The sequence below is a fragment of the Coprinopsis cinerea genome (genome assembly GCF_000182895.1).
Source record: "Coprinopsis cinerea okayama7#130 chromosome 3 map unlocalized cont3.3, whole genome shotgun sequence".
Taxonomy (NCBI): Eukaryota; Fungi; Basidiomycota; class Agaricomycetes; order Agaricales; family Psathyrellaceae; genus Coprinopsis; species Coprinopsis cinerea.
The window spans coordinates 3,076,263-3,092,141 of record NW_003307542.1 but is presented as its reverse complement, the minus strand read 5'-3'; the positions used below and the strand labels follow the sequence as shown (position 1 = coordinate 3,092,141).

General features: G+C 51.6%; 7 protein-coding genes and 1 non-coding gene across 8 annotated transcripts; 3 read left to right on the top strand and 5 right to left on the bottom strand.

The window, feature by feature from the left end:
- Positions 1-41: 41 nt before the first annotated feature.
- Positions 42-2,337, bottom strand: CC1G_02312 (lysine-tRNA ligase). The gene is made up of 6 exons (XM_001830809.2): positions 2,245-2,337; positions 2,065-2,191; positions 1,744-2,015; positions 553-1,689; positions 419-498; positions 42-360 (listed from the first exon to the last, which is right to left on the bottom strand). Exons 1-6 carry the CDS (start codon positions 2,304-2,306, stop codon positions 260-262), a joined length of 1,779 nt encoding a protein of 592 aa, XP_001830861.1. The 5' UTR covers positions 2,307-2,337; the 3' UTR covers positions 42-259.
- A 1,703-nt stretch (positions 2,338-4,040) lies between these two features.
- On the top strand, positions 4,041-4,898 carry CC1G_02311 (hypothetical protein; the record flags this gene model as incomplete). Its single annotated transcript, XM_001830808.1, has 1 exon — positions 4,041-4,898. One exon carries the CDS (start codon positions 4,041-4,043, stop codon positions 4,896-4,898), a length of 858 nt encoding a protein of 285 aa, XP_001830860.1.
- A 1,150-nt stretch (positions 4,899-6,048) lies between these two features.
- Positions 6,049-7,813, bottom strand: CC1G_02310 (hypothetical protein; the record flags this gene model as incomplete). The annotated part of the gene is made up of 9 exons (XM_001830807.2): positions 6,049-6,439; positions 6,489-6,666; positions 6,732-6,900; positions 6,959-6,965; positions 7,025-7,101; positions 7,165-7,199; positions 7,278-7,404; positions 7,472-7,514; positions 7,578-7,813. 9 exons carry the CDS (start codon positions 7,811-7,813, stop codon positions 6,049-6,051), a joined length of 1,263 nt encoding a protein of 420 aa, XP_001830859.2.
- Positions 7,814-8,367: 554 nt separating this feature from the next.
- Positions 8,368-9,594, top strand: CC1G_14275 (toxin biosynthesis protein; the record flags this gene model as incomplete). The annotated part of the gene is made up of 3 exons (XM_002911699.1): positions 8,368-9,059; positions 9,117-9,144; positions 9,205-9,594. The coding sequence occupies 3 exons, from the start codon at positions 8,368-8,370 to the stop codon at positions 9,592-9,594; spliced, it is 1,110 nt and encodes a 369-aa protein (XP_002911745.1).
- Positions 9,595-9,692: 98 nt separating this feature from the next.
- Positions 9,693-11,147, bottom strand: CC1G_02309 (hypothetical protein; the record flags this gene model as incomplete). Its single annotated transcript, XM_001830806.2, has 3 exons — positions 9,693-10,611; positions 10,665-10,736; positions 10,789-11,147. The coding sequence occupies 3 exons, from the start codon at positions 11,145-11,147 to the stop codon at positions 9,693-9,695; spliced, it is 1,350 nt and encodes a 449-aa protein (XP_001830858.2).
- Positions 11,148-11,249: 102 nt separating this feature from the next.
- Positions 11,250-11,331, top strand: CC1G_20066. Its single transcript has one exon. It is a non-coding gene; the product is annotated as a tRNA-Asp (tRNA).
- Positions 11,332-11,588: 257 nt separating this feature from the next.
- Positions 11,589-12,548, bottom strand: CC1G_02308 (hypothetical protein; the record flags this gene model as incomplete). Its single annotated transcript, XM_001830805.2, has 4 exons — positions 11,589-11,662; positions 11,721-11,846; positions 11,902-12,460; positions 12,513-12,548. The coding sequence occupies 4 exons, from the start codon at positions 12,546-12,548 to the stop codon at positions 11,589-11,591; spliced, it is 795 nt and encodes a 264-aa protein (XP_001830857.2).
- A 960-nt stretch (positions 12,549-13,508) lies between these two features.
- CC1G_02307 (glyoxalase I) lies at positions 13,509-14,362 on the bottom strand. The gene is made up of 6 exons (XM_001830804.2): positions 14,314-14,362; positions 14,198-14,257; positions 14,113-14,137; positions 13,954-14,055; positions 13,670-13,892; positions 13,509-13,613 (listed from the first exon to the last, which is right to left on the bottom strand). Exons 1-6 carry the CDS (start codon positions 14,344-14,346, stop codon positions 13,574-13,576), a joined length of 483 nt encoding a protein of 160 aa, XP_001830856.2. The 5' UTR covers positions 14,347-14,362; the 3' UTR covers positions 13,509-13,573.
- Positions 14,363-15,879: the final 1,517 nt, after the last annotated feature.

Genomic DNA, 15,879 nt, shown 5'->3' with positions numbered 1-15,879 from the left:
GTCGTACGTTGTGGTTCGAGGTCAACATTCGGACGTCAAGATTTCTGTGATCCGTCATTGATTCATCAGGCATCCCGCACGGAGGTGCAAACCCATCGACGTCTCGTATCTAGTGTGATCAATCTAGTTCATAGCCCATATTTATTCTACGAGCTACATTACAGGCTATTGTCGTGTAAAGTACTTTCAGCATTTTCTTCTGTTTCTCATCTGATCCAAATTCCTCTTTTTTTCACTCGTCGATGGATATATGCAAGGATTAGATCTGGCCGGAAGGACCGAGGGTAGGACCGCCGGGGTTGTTGGCGGGGGTGGTCGCCTCGGGCTTCATGGCGGGGAAGAGCAAGACCTCCTTGATGTCTGGAAAAGGGATAAGTGTCAGGATGGAACGTGTAATGCAACGGGCGCGGAGACGTACTGGTAGAGTCGGTCAAGAACATGACGAGACGGTCGATACCCAATCCCCATCCACCAGTGGGAGCGAGACCGTGTTCAAGACTAGATGACGGTCGATTAGAAAGAAACCACAGGATAGATAGGAATGCAACTTACGCATCGATGAAAGTCTCGTCAATACCCTGAGCCTCCTCGTCTCCCTGCTCCTTCTGCCTAACCTGCTCCTCGAATCGCAACCGTTGCTCAAAGGGATCGTTCAACTCGGTATACGCATTGCAGAACTCCTTTCCGCACATGAAACCCTCGAATCGCTCGCAAAGACCAGGGCGAGAGCGATGCCACTTGGCAAGAGGGGACATGACCTGCGGGTGTCCAACGATGAAGGAAGGCGACTGGCACAGCGGCTCAATGAACTCTCCGACGAGCTTGTCAAGCAATCGCGCGTTGGTGCGAGGCTCGGAGCACTCGACGTTGTGCTTGGTGCAGAGCTCGCGCAACCACTTGTTGGTCTCGTCGGTGTGGAGCTGGTCGCCGGGAGGGAACTTGACGCCGAGCTTCTCCTCGAGGGTTTCGATCATGTCGTAGCGCTTCCAGGGGCGCTTGAATTCGAGCTCGATCTGCTTGGCACCCTCCTGTCCCTTGTTGCCGTCGGGGTGGTAAATGAGCTTGGTGCCGCCGGTCAAGCTCTTGACGAGACCTTCCAACATGATTTCGGTAATCTCCATGAGGTCCTCCTGGTCGGCGTAGGCCATATAGAACTCGCAGATGGTGAATTCGGGGTTGTGAGTGAGGTCAATGCCTTCGTTACGGAAGACACGACCGATTTCATAGACGCGGTCGAGTCCACCGACGACGAGCTGCTTGAGGTAGAGCTCGGGAGCGATACGAAGGAAGAGATCCAAGTTGAGGTCGTTGTGGTGGGTAACGAACGGTTTGGCGGTCGCTCCTCCAGCAAGGAGAGAGGTGATGGGTGTCTCGACTTCCATGAAGCCCAAGTTGTCGAGGAAGCGACGAATGTACGCGATGATGCGGCTGCGAGTGATGAAAATTTTGCGGCTGTTCTCGTTGAGGATGAGGTCGAGGTAGCGCTTGCGGTAGCGGGTTTCTTGGTCCTTCAAGCCGAAGTGGGATGAAGGGAGTTGGTGGAGGTTGGGTGCGAGCAAGACCATCGAGGACGGAGAGATACTGAGCTCTCCCTTCTTGGTACGCGAGGGTGTGCCAACAACACCGACGATGTCACCGCGCTTGAAGTGTTCGTGCAACTCGACGAAGCCGTCTGGGTTGTCAGAGTCCCTGTATGAGATGTTTATTGCTGTAATGAGCTGGCAGACGCGACGCGGTGCTCACTGTTGGGTGGCCATGATTTGGACCTTGACGCCCTCTCCGTGCAAGTCATAGAATCGAAGCTTGGAACCACTGGCACGAATGTTGTGGATACGTCCAGCAAGGCTTTCGGTCTTGCCTTCGAGCTTGTTTCCGGACTCGATGACGCCCTCCGGGCCATACTTGTTGATGTAGTCGGTTAATGAGATTGAGACGTGGAACTTGTGAGGGTAGGGGTTCGGGTTCTGGGTCTCCTTCAAATGCTTGATTTGCCTAGCCCTGAGTTCATAATATTGCTATAACCGGCTTCAGCTCGATCTCGTGAACAACCTGGACGGTACGCACGTTGGGGTTCAAGTCGTCGTCGCTCTGCTTCGTCTCCTTCTCCTTCGCAGGAGCAGCTGGTGCGGCGGCAGCCTTTGCAGCCTTGGATGCCTCCTTGGCCCTCTGCTTTTCACGCCGCTTCAGCTCCCTGAAACCGTTATCGATAACCCATAGACGATTGAAATCGCGGGGAGAACGTACTGCTTGGAGATCATCTCCCCCGTGACGGGGTCCTTGTGTGTTCCTGCTGCCTCTGTCGCCATCTTTCTAAAGCCTTGAAGGTTTCTAGGTGGCCTAGATATCTGACGGAGTGGTCTTGATAAAGGTAAAGGTCGAAGAAGCCTGAGCATTCACTTTTTTCGAATCTTGTCGATAAAGAATGAGATCAAGTGACTCGACCGATCTCCTCCCTAATTAAGGCAAACGTTCTCAAGGTCACGAGATTTCCGGGCGCTTATCACTTTCGGGAACGAATTGGCGGATCGCACGACCGAAAGGCATTCAGACGCCCATTACAATCGAGAAATTTGTAGGTACATACAGGAAAGAATTACACAGTGAGTCAATTAAAGTAAAAAATAGGAAAGGAGGGAGGGGTATATGGCTGGTGAAAGTATATACAACAGTGTACCTGAGTGTCAGCCTCAAACCTACAACGCTCTCCGCGTTCCAACGCGCCCTGGCCACAAGAGTAGCAAAGATAGGAAGCGTCTATGAGACTAGAAGGCGAAGACAAATACCACTTACAGAACCCGGTGCTCCCGTAGTAAGAATGGTCAGCGCCGTTGTAGACCGCGTTCGGAACTCCAACGTCGAACGCTACCGCAACACACAGCGCCAAAACGATAAACCTGGAGTGGGATTTCCGGCGCGGTCCAGGCCATCGAAGCACCAGGACATAGAACGTCTGTATTCTTATCGCCTGTAAAATAGTAGGTGGAGAAACAATGGAGTCGTTAGCGGTGACCTGGAAATGGCATTGACACAGCGCATTCGAGCGACCTAATCGGCCGAAGTAGTCAGTATGATGCTGTGCTGTGAAGGGTGGAATGATCGCGTACGTTAGGGCAACAAGCACCCAATTTGTTTCAAGGCATATTGGGGGGTGCACGTAGGATCGTTGTCACCAATGAATTAACTATAATAAAGTCACACAAGCGCACCAATACAACTTCAAGGATAAAGAAGTGGACGACGACGAGTCAGCAAGTCCGCCACATCGTCTTTCGAGAGCACGGCGCCAGGACGCGAGAGAAGTCTAAATCCCCTTCGACGAAGTTGTCGGTACTGTGGATGGTGTAATGAAGCCCAAAGACACATGATTTGATAGTGTACAAACAGCGGGAATGTGCGTCCAGTCCCTAATCAATCACTGTCCATTCAACCCCTCGCTTTACTTTCTTCCAGGTTACACTGATAACTATAGACTGGTATCCATGTCCTTTGAGACACAGAATGTTAATATGAGGAGCCCCAGTACTTGAGAGCCAGGTATATATCACCATTGAAGGCGAGGAATTGAGAGTTAGATGTCAATCAAAGTCGATTGCCCAGAATGACGACGGGCAACCTAAATTTGGACGCCAAAGTCGATGCCAAGACAGGAGACCAGAGACGAAAGGCACTGGCAAACTACACTTTAAAGAATGGTTTCGAATACATAAACTATGGATGGACCTTTCTGGAGCTCTATCAAGCACTAAGGGAACTGTTCTAATAGGGCACGAATGTGTTTACGTTCAGACATCTGCGGAGTCGAGATGCTAATTTGTTCACAAAGTGACGGAGCGCACGCATATTCGCTTTTTTGGCAGAAGTGAGGCGGGAAAGAGGCGCAGTCTATTCTCGGAATATGTATTCTATTTCTATGGCTATCTTTTGGGAGACTGCGCGGCCTCCAAAAGGTATATAAACCTAGGCAAACGCACCTCTAGTTTCCTCACTCGGGATTTCATCTCTGGGTACTCAACCGAACTTGCCCTCACAACCAACACAACATGCACTTCAAAACTATCCTCGCTCTCACCGCTCTCGCCCTCACTGCCGGCGTTCACGGCACTGCTATCCCGGTCGCTCATTCCGACGACAAAGGCGTTAAAGACTACGACCATTCCAAGTACGACTATGGCAAGGACGGCTACGGCAAGGACGGCTATGGAAAGGACGGCTATGGCAAGGATGGTTATGGCAAGGATGGTTATGGGAAGGACGGCAAGGACGGCTATGGCAAAGACGGCTATGGGAAGGACGGCAAGGACGGCTACGGCAAAGACGGCTATGGCAAGGACGGCTATGGCAAAGACGGCTATGGCAAGGATGGTTATGGGAAGGACGGCTATGGGAAGGATGGTTATGGCAAAGACGGCTATGGCAAGGATGGTTATGGGAAGGACGGCTATGGCAAGGATGGTTATGGGAAGGACGGCTATGGTAAAGACGGCTATGGCAAGGATGGCTATGGCAAAGACGGCTATGGCAAGGATGGTTATGGGAAGGACGGCTATGGCAAGGATGGTTATGGGAAGGACGGCTATGGTAAAGACGGCTATGGCAAGGATGGCTATGGCAAGGACGGATATGGCAAGGACGGCTACAGCATCTACGGCTATGGCAAGGACGGCTATGGCAAGGGCGGCTATGGCACTTATGGCTATGGCAAGGACGGCTATGGCACCTACGGCTATGGCAAGTCGTTCGACTACTACCGCAACTACGACAAGTACGGTTATGGCCGGTTCGACTATGGCAAGTACGACTACGGCAGGTACGACTACGGCAGGTACGACCACGGCAAGTACGACAGGTACGACCATGGCAAGTACGGCAAGTCGGACTACCGCAAGCACGGCTACTAGGCGTTCGAACCTCACAGTGTCCGCCTCGCTTTCCCCAGTACTCCGCAGCACCGTCCCCGAGTCACCCGATGACTCCTACACATTCATTACGATACTATTTGCTTCCAATTTCTTCGCTTTCGTTCTTCCGCCCCCTTCTTACTTCAGACCACATTGCCTCGCTCCGTTCGGCCCCCACTTTGAATCCCCTTTGGACATTCGCTCTTTCACATCGGTGAACCCTTTTGGACCATGTATTTTCGATGTTTTTGCCCCTGAACTTTGTAACAGCACAACTTGCGCGATGTAACTGCTAAATACGTTTCGTACCCCCTTGTACATGTCGACTACATCTCTTACTTACTGTAGTTCACGTTTTGTAGCACTGAGGTCATAAATCCCTGGCGGTAGACCTACGGAATGAACTTGGCTTCGCGTCAAATCTTCGCTTGATCGTGAGCCATTGCATCATGTGCCTCCTATGTGCCTCCTGTTATTACAGCGCTCCCGAAAGTCTCTGAGCCCTTTGAGCAGTCGGTTGCTTTTCAGCAGCTGACGTTCCATTGCGTCAGGAGAAATGGGAACGCGATAAACCGGGACACTATCACAGCGCGACCCAGCACATCACGGTTAGTATGGGCTCAGTGCACTGCGCCTATCTCGTGACACCAAACCTTTCCCGACTGAATGTTTGACGATGGAAAACAGAACCCACATTCATTTCATTGCGCCCCAGAACCTCGATGAGCTGTCCTATCCTCTGACCACGCGTGAAGTCACACACCGCGTTCGAGGCGAGATTGCTTGTGGGCACACAACAGACTCCTGGGGACCAATGGCTAGGTCCTGTTCGAAGATCCACGTAAAGGGTGGAACCTTTATGTACCAGTTATTGTCATCGATTGAGCGTTTATCAGTGACCACTTGACAGGAGACTAGAAGTGGACAGCTGCCAGATGAAGTACAGCCCGAGGCAGTGGCAAAAGGTCAGCGGCGGAAAACGATTAAGGAACGAACTTGCAATCAAAAAGGTCCGGGGCGCTTCGGAAAAGCCCTTTCATGATTTCCCGCTCCTGGGTAACGATTATTCATGTACCAAAGCAATTAGCCTGTGCATAATATGATATTATGAAGGGCGAGATACTTATACAGTAAGATGTGCATTGGTATTTCAGTAATACCTAGAAGGCCCAAAGGACGGTGGTGGACGTCCAATCTCGTCCGAGCCGTCATCCTTGATTTCTCCAGGAATGGCATCACCGTCTCTACGATGCTTCTGCACGCTGAAGCTTGAACGGTGTCCCCCAACCTGTACTACAGGGCCATTTCCCTCATGTTGGTGCGTCGGCAATACCACACCTTGAAGAGAGCCTGTCCCTGATTGAGCCCCTCTGACGAGCTCAGGTCGGGTAAACCAAAACAACAGGACATTGAGGAATCCATTCAGCGCGAAAATTGACGATCCGAAGAGGGTTGCTTGGTATGGGATACTGGCTCCACTGAACTGTAGCCATCGGGTGATGCTGATTGGGACGATGCAGAAGATGTAGACAGCTGGATAGCTAAACTGCCTTCAATTAACAGCACACGTGAAGAATGAGATGGGCCTACAGAAGCATCATCTTAGCGATGGCTTGGTCCTCGATGGCCTCCTCCTCCGGCTCGGGCGAGCGACGCATGACGAAGAACATGATCCCGTAGAGAACTAGCATCACAATGGCGCTGATCCACATCCACAGGTACTCCGTAATAATTTGTTCGGTTTTGTACCAGGGGTCAATCCAGCACCCTGCGATCATAGTGCATGGCAATTAGCAGTGACGAGACATGGGTAGCGGTATGTTAGAAACGTACAGAAACCGGTGCTCCCATAGTACGGCGGGCTGGCGTTCTTGTAGACAGCATTAGGCACACCGACGTCTATGGCGATTGCGATCCACAGCAAGGCAACAACCCACAGGGAGTGCGACTTCACAATGGGTCGGCGACGCACTAAGACGTGAAACGTCTGTGCGCCGATGGCCTAGCTCGCATCGAAGCCGTAAGAGGGCTGGTCGACGATAGTGATAAGGTGTACGTACAAGTGAGCTAACGTAAACCGTAAATTAGGATTTGAGCATGAGCGACATGCGAGGGAAGGTACCCACCTGAGAGCTGTGAGAACGATGCCCACTTGCTTCAGCGCTCCCTGCGCTACACAAACAGGGTCATTGCCACCAATGAACTGCACAAACAGATTTTGATTAGGCGGACGGTGCCTCAGGCCAACGACTCGGAATAGACATACCCCTTCCATCATCCACTTGATCGTTGGAATGTTCGCTGAGTTCAACAGTTCCGTGGTGTATCACCGTCAGAGCTTCGATTGCCCCATTGAAAAGGCACCCTGGCATGACCTACCCACAGCTTGAATCAGATCCGCTAACATGAGAGTTAAGAATAGCGTCGAATCTGCAACGTCGTCTCGCTGAAGCGCTGAACCATGCCGTGAAAAGAGACGGAACCCTCGTTTCCGAAGTTGGCGACGCTGTTCAAAGGAACCAAATGAGAATTCACAGCGATATCTATCAAAGCATTAACTATGTACAACTCACCGCAGAGTAAAACAGTACACAGAGAACCGCGATCCCAGACGCGCTGGAGCAACATAACGCCAAGTCATTTACTACATGGAACAAGCGGGGCGATGGCGAGACTCACATCGAGGACAAAGCGTCGATAAATTGTCCGATACGTTGGCCTATGGTGAACTGACAAACAGCAGTAGACGAGAGGTTATCCAGTGGTGAGCAGCAAAGCTGAGGACCAACAGCGGCATCATGCTCGAAGAACCCACAGACGCTCTTTGCGTCATACGGTAGGCCGCAGATTGTTACGTCCGTACCATTGCGAAGGGAGAAGTGGAGAAGGTAATCTGTCGCAGTACACTGGGACATGGGGTTTGGATGGTCGGGGGGCTCGGGGAAATCGAGTTCCACGGAACGCGTGCTTCTTATTAAGAGAGCCTGTGGGCGCTAAAGCTCACGTCAAAATGGCATATGGCCTTGCGGGCGTTCCTGAATGGACAGGTGTGTCTGTGTGAGGCAGTGCAATGCAAAATGACGCCGAGGAGTGCTTTCTCACTACTTAGTTTTCCATCTTTGCCACATTACATATCCAGCCCTGCTTGCCCTCCACGTTGAAGAAACTTGCACTGTCGTAGCAGGACACAGGACTCGGCGAGTGCTCCGTCCCGAGTCGGAGGCTTATCTGGTTCCGCCAGGTCACAGCTCTTTCCAACTTCCCTCAGCGCAAAGCCCGCTTTTCAGCTCATACAAATAGCCGCCAGTTGAGGACTATCGTGGGCTCCAACATGATCAGATCTAGCACTGTTGCACAGAAGCATTAACGACAATCCATATGAATGAAGGCCGGACTTCTTAAAGATCGACTGAACCGAGCAACGTGTTTATTTAGCTTCTCCGATTACCTTTCTTACACCTCTCCCTTCATGACCTCGCTACAGTCAGCTCTCAGCGCGCTAGGGGAGGCCCTATGCATCCTAGGCTGCACACAGCGCTCACCTCACCTCCGACTTCTCACTTTCGCCAGCATCGTCTGCCTCGCTGTCTGCCTATTCCTCAATCCAACGGGCTCGGCGTACCGGGACTACACGATAGGATGTTCAGCTGCCATCCGGGTATTCATGATGTCGGATTTCTTACTCCTCAACGACCCTCTGAAGTTTAGGAAACTGAACGAACCGGCACCTCCACCCTCGTCCGAAGCATCTCTCAGTGTGCGCCTAAAACGAAGCTTCGACCTCGTCTACGCACCTCGAGGAGTAGGTTGGACACACCGAATACGAGGCATGGCAAATAGCGCGCCAAACAAGTCAACAGCAACGCTCCCCTTCCTCGCCAAGCGGATGAAGATCTTCGTAGTCCAGTTCATTCTCTACGAACTCGCCGACCTGGTCATCCAAGCCAACCAACATTTCCCGCCACTGCTCTCCGACAAATGGTGGCTGAGGGCTCTCGTGGTCATCGCCCATCTCACCGAGCTCAGAACACGACTTTTAATGACTTACGAATTGATTATAATTGGGAGGGTGGTTACGGGCCTGTCAGAACCTGACGAATCCGAGTGGCCTCCACTCTTTGGGTCGGTCTTGGAAGTATACACAGTTCGAAGGTTTTGGGGGTGAGTGCGCATCGCTGTTCCATTGATCATTAGCGTCGACTTATCGACAACATTCAGGCAATTTTGGCACCAGGTTTTGCGAAGGGTGAGCTTCCTTCGCAATTTTTATCTGACAAGGCCCCGTTGCTGACTCGTCTCACCAAAGATGCTCACAACACACAGCGACTTCCTTGCACAGTGCCTAGGACTCCGAAAACGTCTCATCGCAAGATACTTCAAGCTCCACATGGCGTTCTTCATCTCCGCAATCGTTCATTACTGTGGAGACTTCACCATCCGACAAGATTGGAAAGGAGGAAGCATGCACTACTTCTTGCTGCAGGCAGCCGCTATCACCGTGGAGGACGCTTTGATTTACGCTGGGAGGAGGCTGGGATGCGAAAGATGGATGTCCAAACGGTGGGCTAGGTTGCTGGGCTATGCATGGGTGATGGCGTGGTTCGCTGCTACACATCCTATCTGGCTCGGGCCGCAGATAGAGGTTGGATTCGTCACTTCAAGACCGCCCAATGTGTTTCGTGCCTTGCAAAAGTAGTAGTACTATTATTCGATGTAGAACAGCCTAGTGTAGATTCATTGACCTAATGAGATCGTTTACGACTGGAATGACGGGTCAGTCAACGGGCAACACCTTTAAAGAGGAATAAGACGCACAGTTGAAGGTTTGGGAGCTGAGGCAAGGTCCACGTCCACATTTGCCGCCTTCAATTTCTCGTTCACCATCTCGTTGAACTCCTCCCGCAAAATAGCCTCTCTCCTTTCCCTCTCCTCTTTCTGCAACTTCAAGATACTCCTCTTCTCCTCCGCACTGATGACCTGGTTCTCCTTCCTCATACGCACAGCGTTCATCCTCTTGTGCCTACTTCCACTCATGACATACCCGACATTCTCGTACTGCGCAATCTGCTCCGAGGTCAAACCAATTTCACCACGACGAGGAATTCGGACGCTGGTGTCCTCTTGCAAGAAAGCGGCCATAGCTGAACCTTCTCCGCGAAGGAGAGCACCGCCGTACGCCCGTTCGTTGAGCTTCTTTCCAGTATTGGTCGAGAATATGGGTTTGGGGCCGACCTCGTCGTCGGAATCAGACTCCACAGCCCGGCTCGAACCGCGACTCTTGGATTTCGACTTGCTCCTGTCAGAGGTGGAGGGTGCAGATGAAGGTGAGCGAGAGATGGGTCGGCTCTTTTCGATTTGCATGTCTTTCGAGGAGCTTGGTGAAGCGGTACGGGGTGGGTGACGAGTTGGGCTATGGCTGGGCGAACGGATCCGGACGCTCTTGCTTCGACTTCGAGTACGGCTCCGGGAGCGTCGACGTCGCTCTTCGTCTTCACTGTCGGCGCGGTACGATCGCCTTCGTTCACGACTGCGTTCGGGGGAAGACGAACGGGATCGAGACCTTGAATAGGACCTGCGTCGTCGTTTCTTGTCCTTTCGGGACTTCTTCTTTTCTTTCTTCCTACGCCTGCGCTCACGCTCGTCCTCTGACGAGGAGTCGGTCGAGTAGCTCCGTGCTCTCTTTGACTTCTTTGACTTTTTCCGCTTGGGCGACCTATTCAGCAGTGAGTGAATCGTTCAGCGAAAAAGCTAATACAATGCACGCACCGAGAGCGTTCAGGCTCTTTTGGAGAGGGAGGCCAAATGTCCACTGTCATCGCTTCTCGTTGCGCTCGACGGCTGGTAGACAGGACATTAGTAGACTAGTCGGTTTATATAAGGTATTACTTACCTTTCGAGCCATTCACTGTTGCCAGAGCCTCCACCGTATGGTCTGTGATCTCGCCGGTTCGGATACATGTTTGGTCGAGGAGACTCCATGCGAGGCGGTGGTGGCCCTCGGTAGTCGTCGTATCTGGGGCTCCCTCGTCGTTCATATCCTCTGTCCTGTGGCCTGTCCCTCCGGTCGTATCTCTCGTCATCCCGCTCCCTGTCGTGCCTGTACCTATCCCTGCTACGACTTCTCCGCGGCGACCTTGAACGTGAATAGTTTCTTCTGGGTGACCGCGAGCGGCCTCGTGGTCGTTCATTATGGCTTCTTTGAGGATCTTGGGGCACAAGGCCCATCCGTGAAGGGTGAACGGTGGCCATGGTGGTGGTCGGGGTTCAAGAGTGGAATATGAATTTGGTTTCGCGCCAACTTGAAAAAGCAGAGGAGTCATAACGTAACCTATGTAGTGACTGACTTACAGGTCTCCGTTAGTATATCGGTTAGTACACGCGCCTGTCATTTAATTGGCCGCGCGAAAGCTGGGTTCGACTCCCAGACGGAGAGATTCTTTTTGTCCGCGATAGCGACAACACCTCTTTGATTTGAAAATCGCAGCAACTCTGCCGACTACATCGAGAATATCCATACTCCTAGCAACAACCGCGGTACACACAAAAAGTTGCCCTATCGCTATCGCACATTAACATTCATTCTGTTGATACGCAGGCTACCCTGCAACACTCGCTTCTTCCCCAGGCAAGCCCTGGCAATCAGTGATAGTAAACTTGAGCCAGGGAGACTTGAATTAAAGCTCACATATCCTACCTGATATTTTCAATGTCCAGCAAGGCCACTACAGGCTTGGAATATGACAAATTGCATATTTGTCCTAGATCTGCGTCAACAGCATCAGCATCATAGGGCTTCCTTGTTATGCAGCACGATCCGCCTACTTGTTAAATGCAAAGAGAATCTCAAAATGCCCTTGTCATGCACCCAGGGGTGTTCCTTCAGCAATTGGAGCATGACTCTCCAGGTTCCATCCGAATGGCAGAAGATGATGAAGGACCACAGGCTGTCTAGGGAGAGGCGACGCTTGCGGGATCCAATCGGAGTCTCAGAGAAATCACTCACTGTACGCGATGAACCGGAGGTCAATTCTCTCTTCTGTCAATATCCGCTCTGGGAAGTTGGGTACCGTGAACCTCAGTTCGTCAGGATGGCCTTTGACGTGTATTGCACTGTAGCTGGTCTTCTGTCCGTCACTCTCGCTGAAATACCGGTGGTCGTTCACGAGCTGGAAGAGACCATTGGCATCTTTCTCTAAACATCGCTCGACAATTTCATCAAAGGCGCTGGATCCCGGAGACGGGTCCAAAATGGCTATTAGGCTTTCTATAGCAGGAGGGGCAGTCGTGAATGAAGGTGCCGCAAAGAAGGCATCGGGCAGGTTTAAAAGAATGAATCGGAGCGGGGACTGGCCATTGAAGATTTTGTTCTGCAGCATTTTCGACATTGTTGAGCGACTTCCGTTGCACAGCTGTAGGAGCTCCTGGATGCACGAGTCAAGGCCGTCTTCCAGCCCGGACACAGCATAGATACCGCGGCAGATACAGCGAATGATAGCCTTCCGGGTTTCATTGTTGCGATCTGTCAACTTCTCGAGGAATTCCGTGTTGGCAATAGGATCGACCTAAAGGAGCGTCAAATCATTTCTCTATTCTCTGAGGAACTCGCGCCCTAACCTTGGGGGTGTCCGGCTGTCCCGTGTTGGTCGCCATCCCTGTGACGGAGGTGAGAGTGGTGGGTGTCTGATTCAAGGCGAATCTAAAATGTGGCCGAAATGGTCAAGATTGAAGTTCACAGTTCCGTTTGAAAGAGGAGAATCGTTTGAGATCGTTGGATGGAGCTGCCACTGTTATCGTGATGGGTCAGGCTGGACTGTGACATGGATTGATCGGCGTTCCGGGTTTGGTCGTGCTTGCTTCCGTGGAAGGCACGAGGTGGGGTTTTCACTCCGAATTACACAAGTCTCAAAGGATCCTCGTAGTAGGCTGTATTTAGATGCATCTCATGTGACGAACCAGGGTCTTCCTTGTGCATCCCGCAAAGGTCCGAGTTGAATTTAGTACGTAGGCCCTGTGACCCCTGAGCTAAGCGCTCAAAACAGGCGCCCATCTGGGGGTCGATACAGAGGTGATGGAGGAAAGAAGTCAACACCGGGAGTGAAGAGAAACATACGAAGCAGCTCAAACGAGTATTTCTGTCGCCAGGCCTTTTCCCTGTCACTCGGACATCTGTGGTCTAGCCTAGACGCGCGGCATTTCTCCGTCTTTCAAGGATGCAAACCGAGAACAACCGCAAGAATTGTGGGCCACCGTGCCAGGTGATCTTGTCGCAGCGGGACCACAAAGGGTCTGATAAGAACTAAGATTCACAAAGACGTTATTTGGGCATTGTACAGTCGAAGATTCCATATGGCTTCCGTACGAGACACTTGCATTTCCGTAGCTTACCCAGGAGCGCCCAAATGATACCGCAAGCCTCAAAGTTTGGCAGATGCTGCTCCCCAACCAAGCTTCGTGGCCAACCTCCCAGTGATCGTGTCAGTACGGCCAGTTGGATTGGAAGAGGGCCTGTAAAACCAAGAAATGAGTAAATTTGCAGAAGGCCGATCTTGGCTTGCACCCTCGCTCAAGGGCGTTCTTTGGTCAACGTAAAGCGCAACTCCATCGCTAGTCTTTAGAAGAAGCAAGTTTTTTTTTTGACGATTTCACGTTCACATGGTACGGTATTCAAAATAGCCTTACAGAGTCAACTTGTTCGGAACAATCTCGATCCAGTAGCTGGAAATTTGAAGGGTCAGTGACAAGGTATATGGAAAACAGAACACGGAGCTCACCCGTCGGGGTCCAAAATGAAAGCGATATGCCTCATCTTTCCATCGGAAGGCTTCTTCTTGAAATGAACACCGAGTTGCTCGAAGCGAGCGCACGCCTTCTCAACATCGTCGACCGCAAGGGCAATGTGACCGAATCCGCGGCCAGGATCACTGTTTCCACTGGCGTATCCCTTGAATTCGGGATCATTCTCGGTACCATGGTTGTGCGTCAACTCGAGAACGCCTGGAATAACATCGCAGATCAAAGTTGGATTGTGACGATGGGAGGAGAGAGATCAACTGACCTTCACGGGCGAATCGAGACGCCTCCTTCTCTTCGGGGCTCAAGTCTCGTCCTTCGTGGTTGAAGGCGAGGAAGTAGAGGGTGAAGTCATCGAACTTCTTCACTGTAACCCGTGTTAGATGTGATATCATCAGGCTAATCTTATCAGGTGGACACTCACCAGAAAGAAGATCCATTCCAATGACCTGAAGGACAGAGTGTTGCGTCAAATCATTTCGAGGTGCAACTAGATCGTCACTACTCACATCTTGGTAAAAGGCGAGAGAGACCTTTGGGTCTTTGACCCGAAGCATAGTATGGTTGAACTGATCGTCATCTCGTTTAGCTTCGAACGCGTCCCATCGCAAAGAGATAAACGCACCTTGAAGCTAGCGGTCTCTGCTGAGCGAGGCATGTCGGGCGATATCGTCGATGTCAGGAAGAGATGGGCCTTTCCAGCAGAACCAGTACCCGCCGGTTTATATCAGATTCTGCTATCTCATGATGACGACATGCGTTCTTGTCAGCCAAAAGTCTGGATGCGCATGTCGTCCTCCTGGTTCGCCGCCATAAGATTTGCACTATTCCTGACTACTGATGGTGCCTCATTTTTGTAACTCCTCAGAGAATGATCAGACCGTGAAATACACAAACAATACAAGGATTGTGCTTGAAGTACGAGAGAACGCGAGAGCATGAAGGTAGCCCCTATTTTATAGACCGTGCGAGTCTTTGATAAGTGCGCACGTGTCCCGGCGGCAATGTCCTGGCGCTGGCGAATTCGGCGATCAATAGGTTTTCCGACCCATTGTTCCTCTTCCACCATGTTCTGCGCCAGGTCTCCTGGAATCTTCCCCTACCACGACTTTCATGGCCCCAGATTGCACAGAAGACAACACAGGACTCGTGTCCACGACAGGCATGTCGTTTCCTGCCAGGCGAGCACTGGGAATTGTATCCGACGGACAGTGCACCGCTCTGGAGGCTGTCCGAATCATCGAGAAATTGGGACAGTGATAAAGGATCCTGGTAAGTAATAGGATAAATTGTCTGTCGACTTCCAACCATTGACGTGCATTACTTCCAGGTAACACTTGCAGCCAGATGAGTGCACCGAGGATGGGCTGCGAGAGGGCGATTCGTGGCCAACCTGTTGTCGACTAGAGCCATGGAGACTGGTTTCTAAAGTGACCCTCGAGCTCCAATCCACCTTGGTCGTCTGATTAACCGACCGTTGCTTTTCCTCTGCATCCGGTACTGCGATGAATCCTTGATCACCATGGCCTGAATCGAGGCTGAGGTCGCCCAAAGCTACTCCTATGTAGGCGCGGCGAGGGTTCGATTCTCATATCGTTCCCATGCAGTTCCCATGTAAGTATGCACATCAAGTCTTCTCCATGACGCTCACTCAAGTTGTCTATTATAGATATGGTGCTTCTACTCGATTTCGACCTCGTCAGCCCCTATTAATCCTTGCACTTGCATTTAATGGGGATCCCGAGGCACGTGGAACCCGGCGGCTATTGTCAGACTGAGAATAGACGTCAGCGCATTGAACTGATTTTTCGGTGCCTCGTTGTTTTCATCTTTCCTCTCGACTACCAACTCTGTCTATCGTCGCTACCTCCTCGCAGAGGTTCGATCCTCAAGCGTAGCTCGAAAAACATAGTGCTCCATCAGATACTACAGCCGGATCAGCATCGACAATTCGCAATCGCACTTGAGCGCCCGCGTCGAAGACGAAGCAGCGTGGCCTCTGACTGCGGTGGAAGGTATGTCCTAACCTTTCTCGCAGAGACAGTAGTCTCAACAACGCCATTGCTAGGTTAACTCACTCGATGTGGCCCGGGGCTGCCGGCTTTGGAACAGACGAACGGGCCTCGACGGTGTGCATCGTGCACAGGCTAGTGTTTAATCACAAATCATGGCTGATGTCGGACTGGCACAA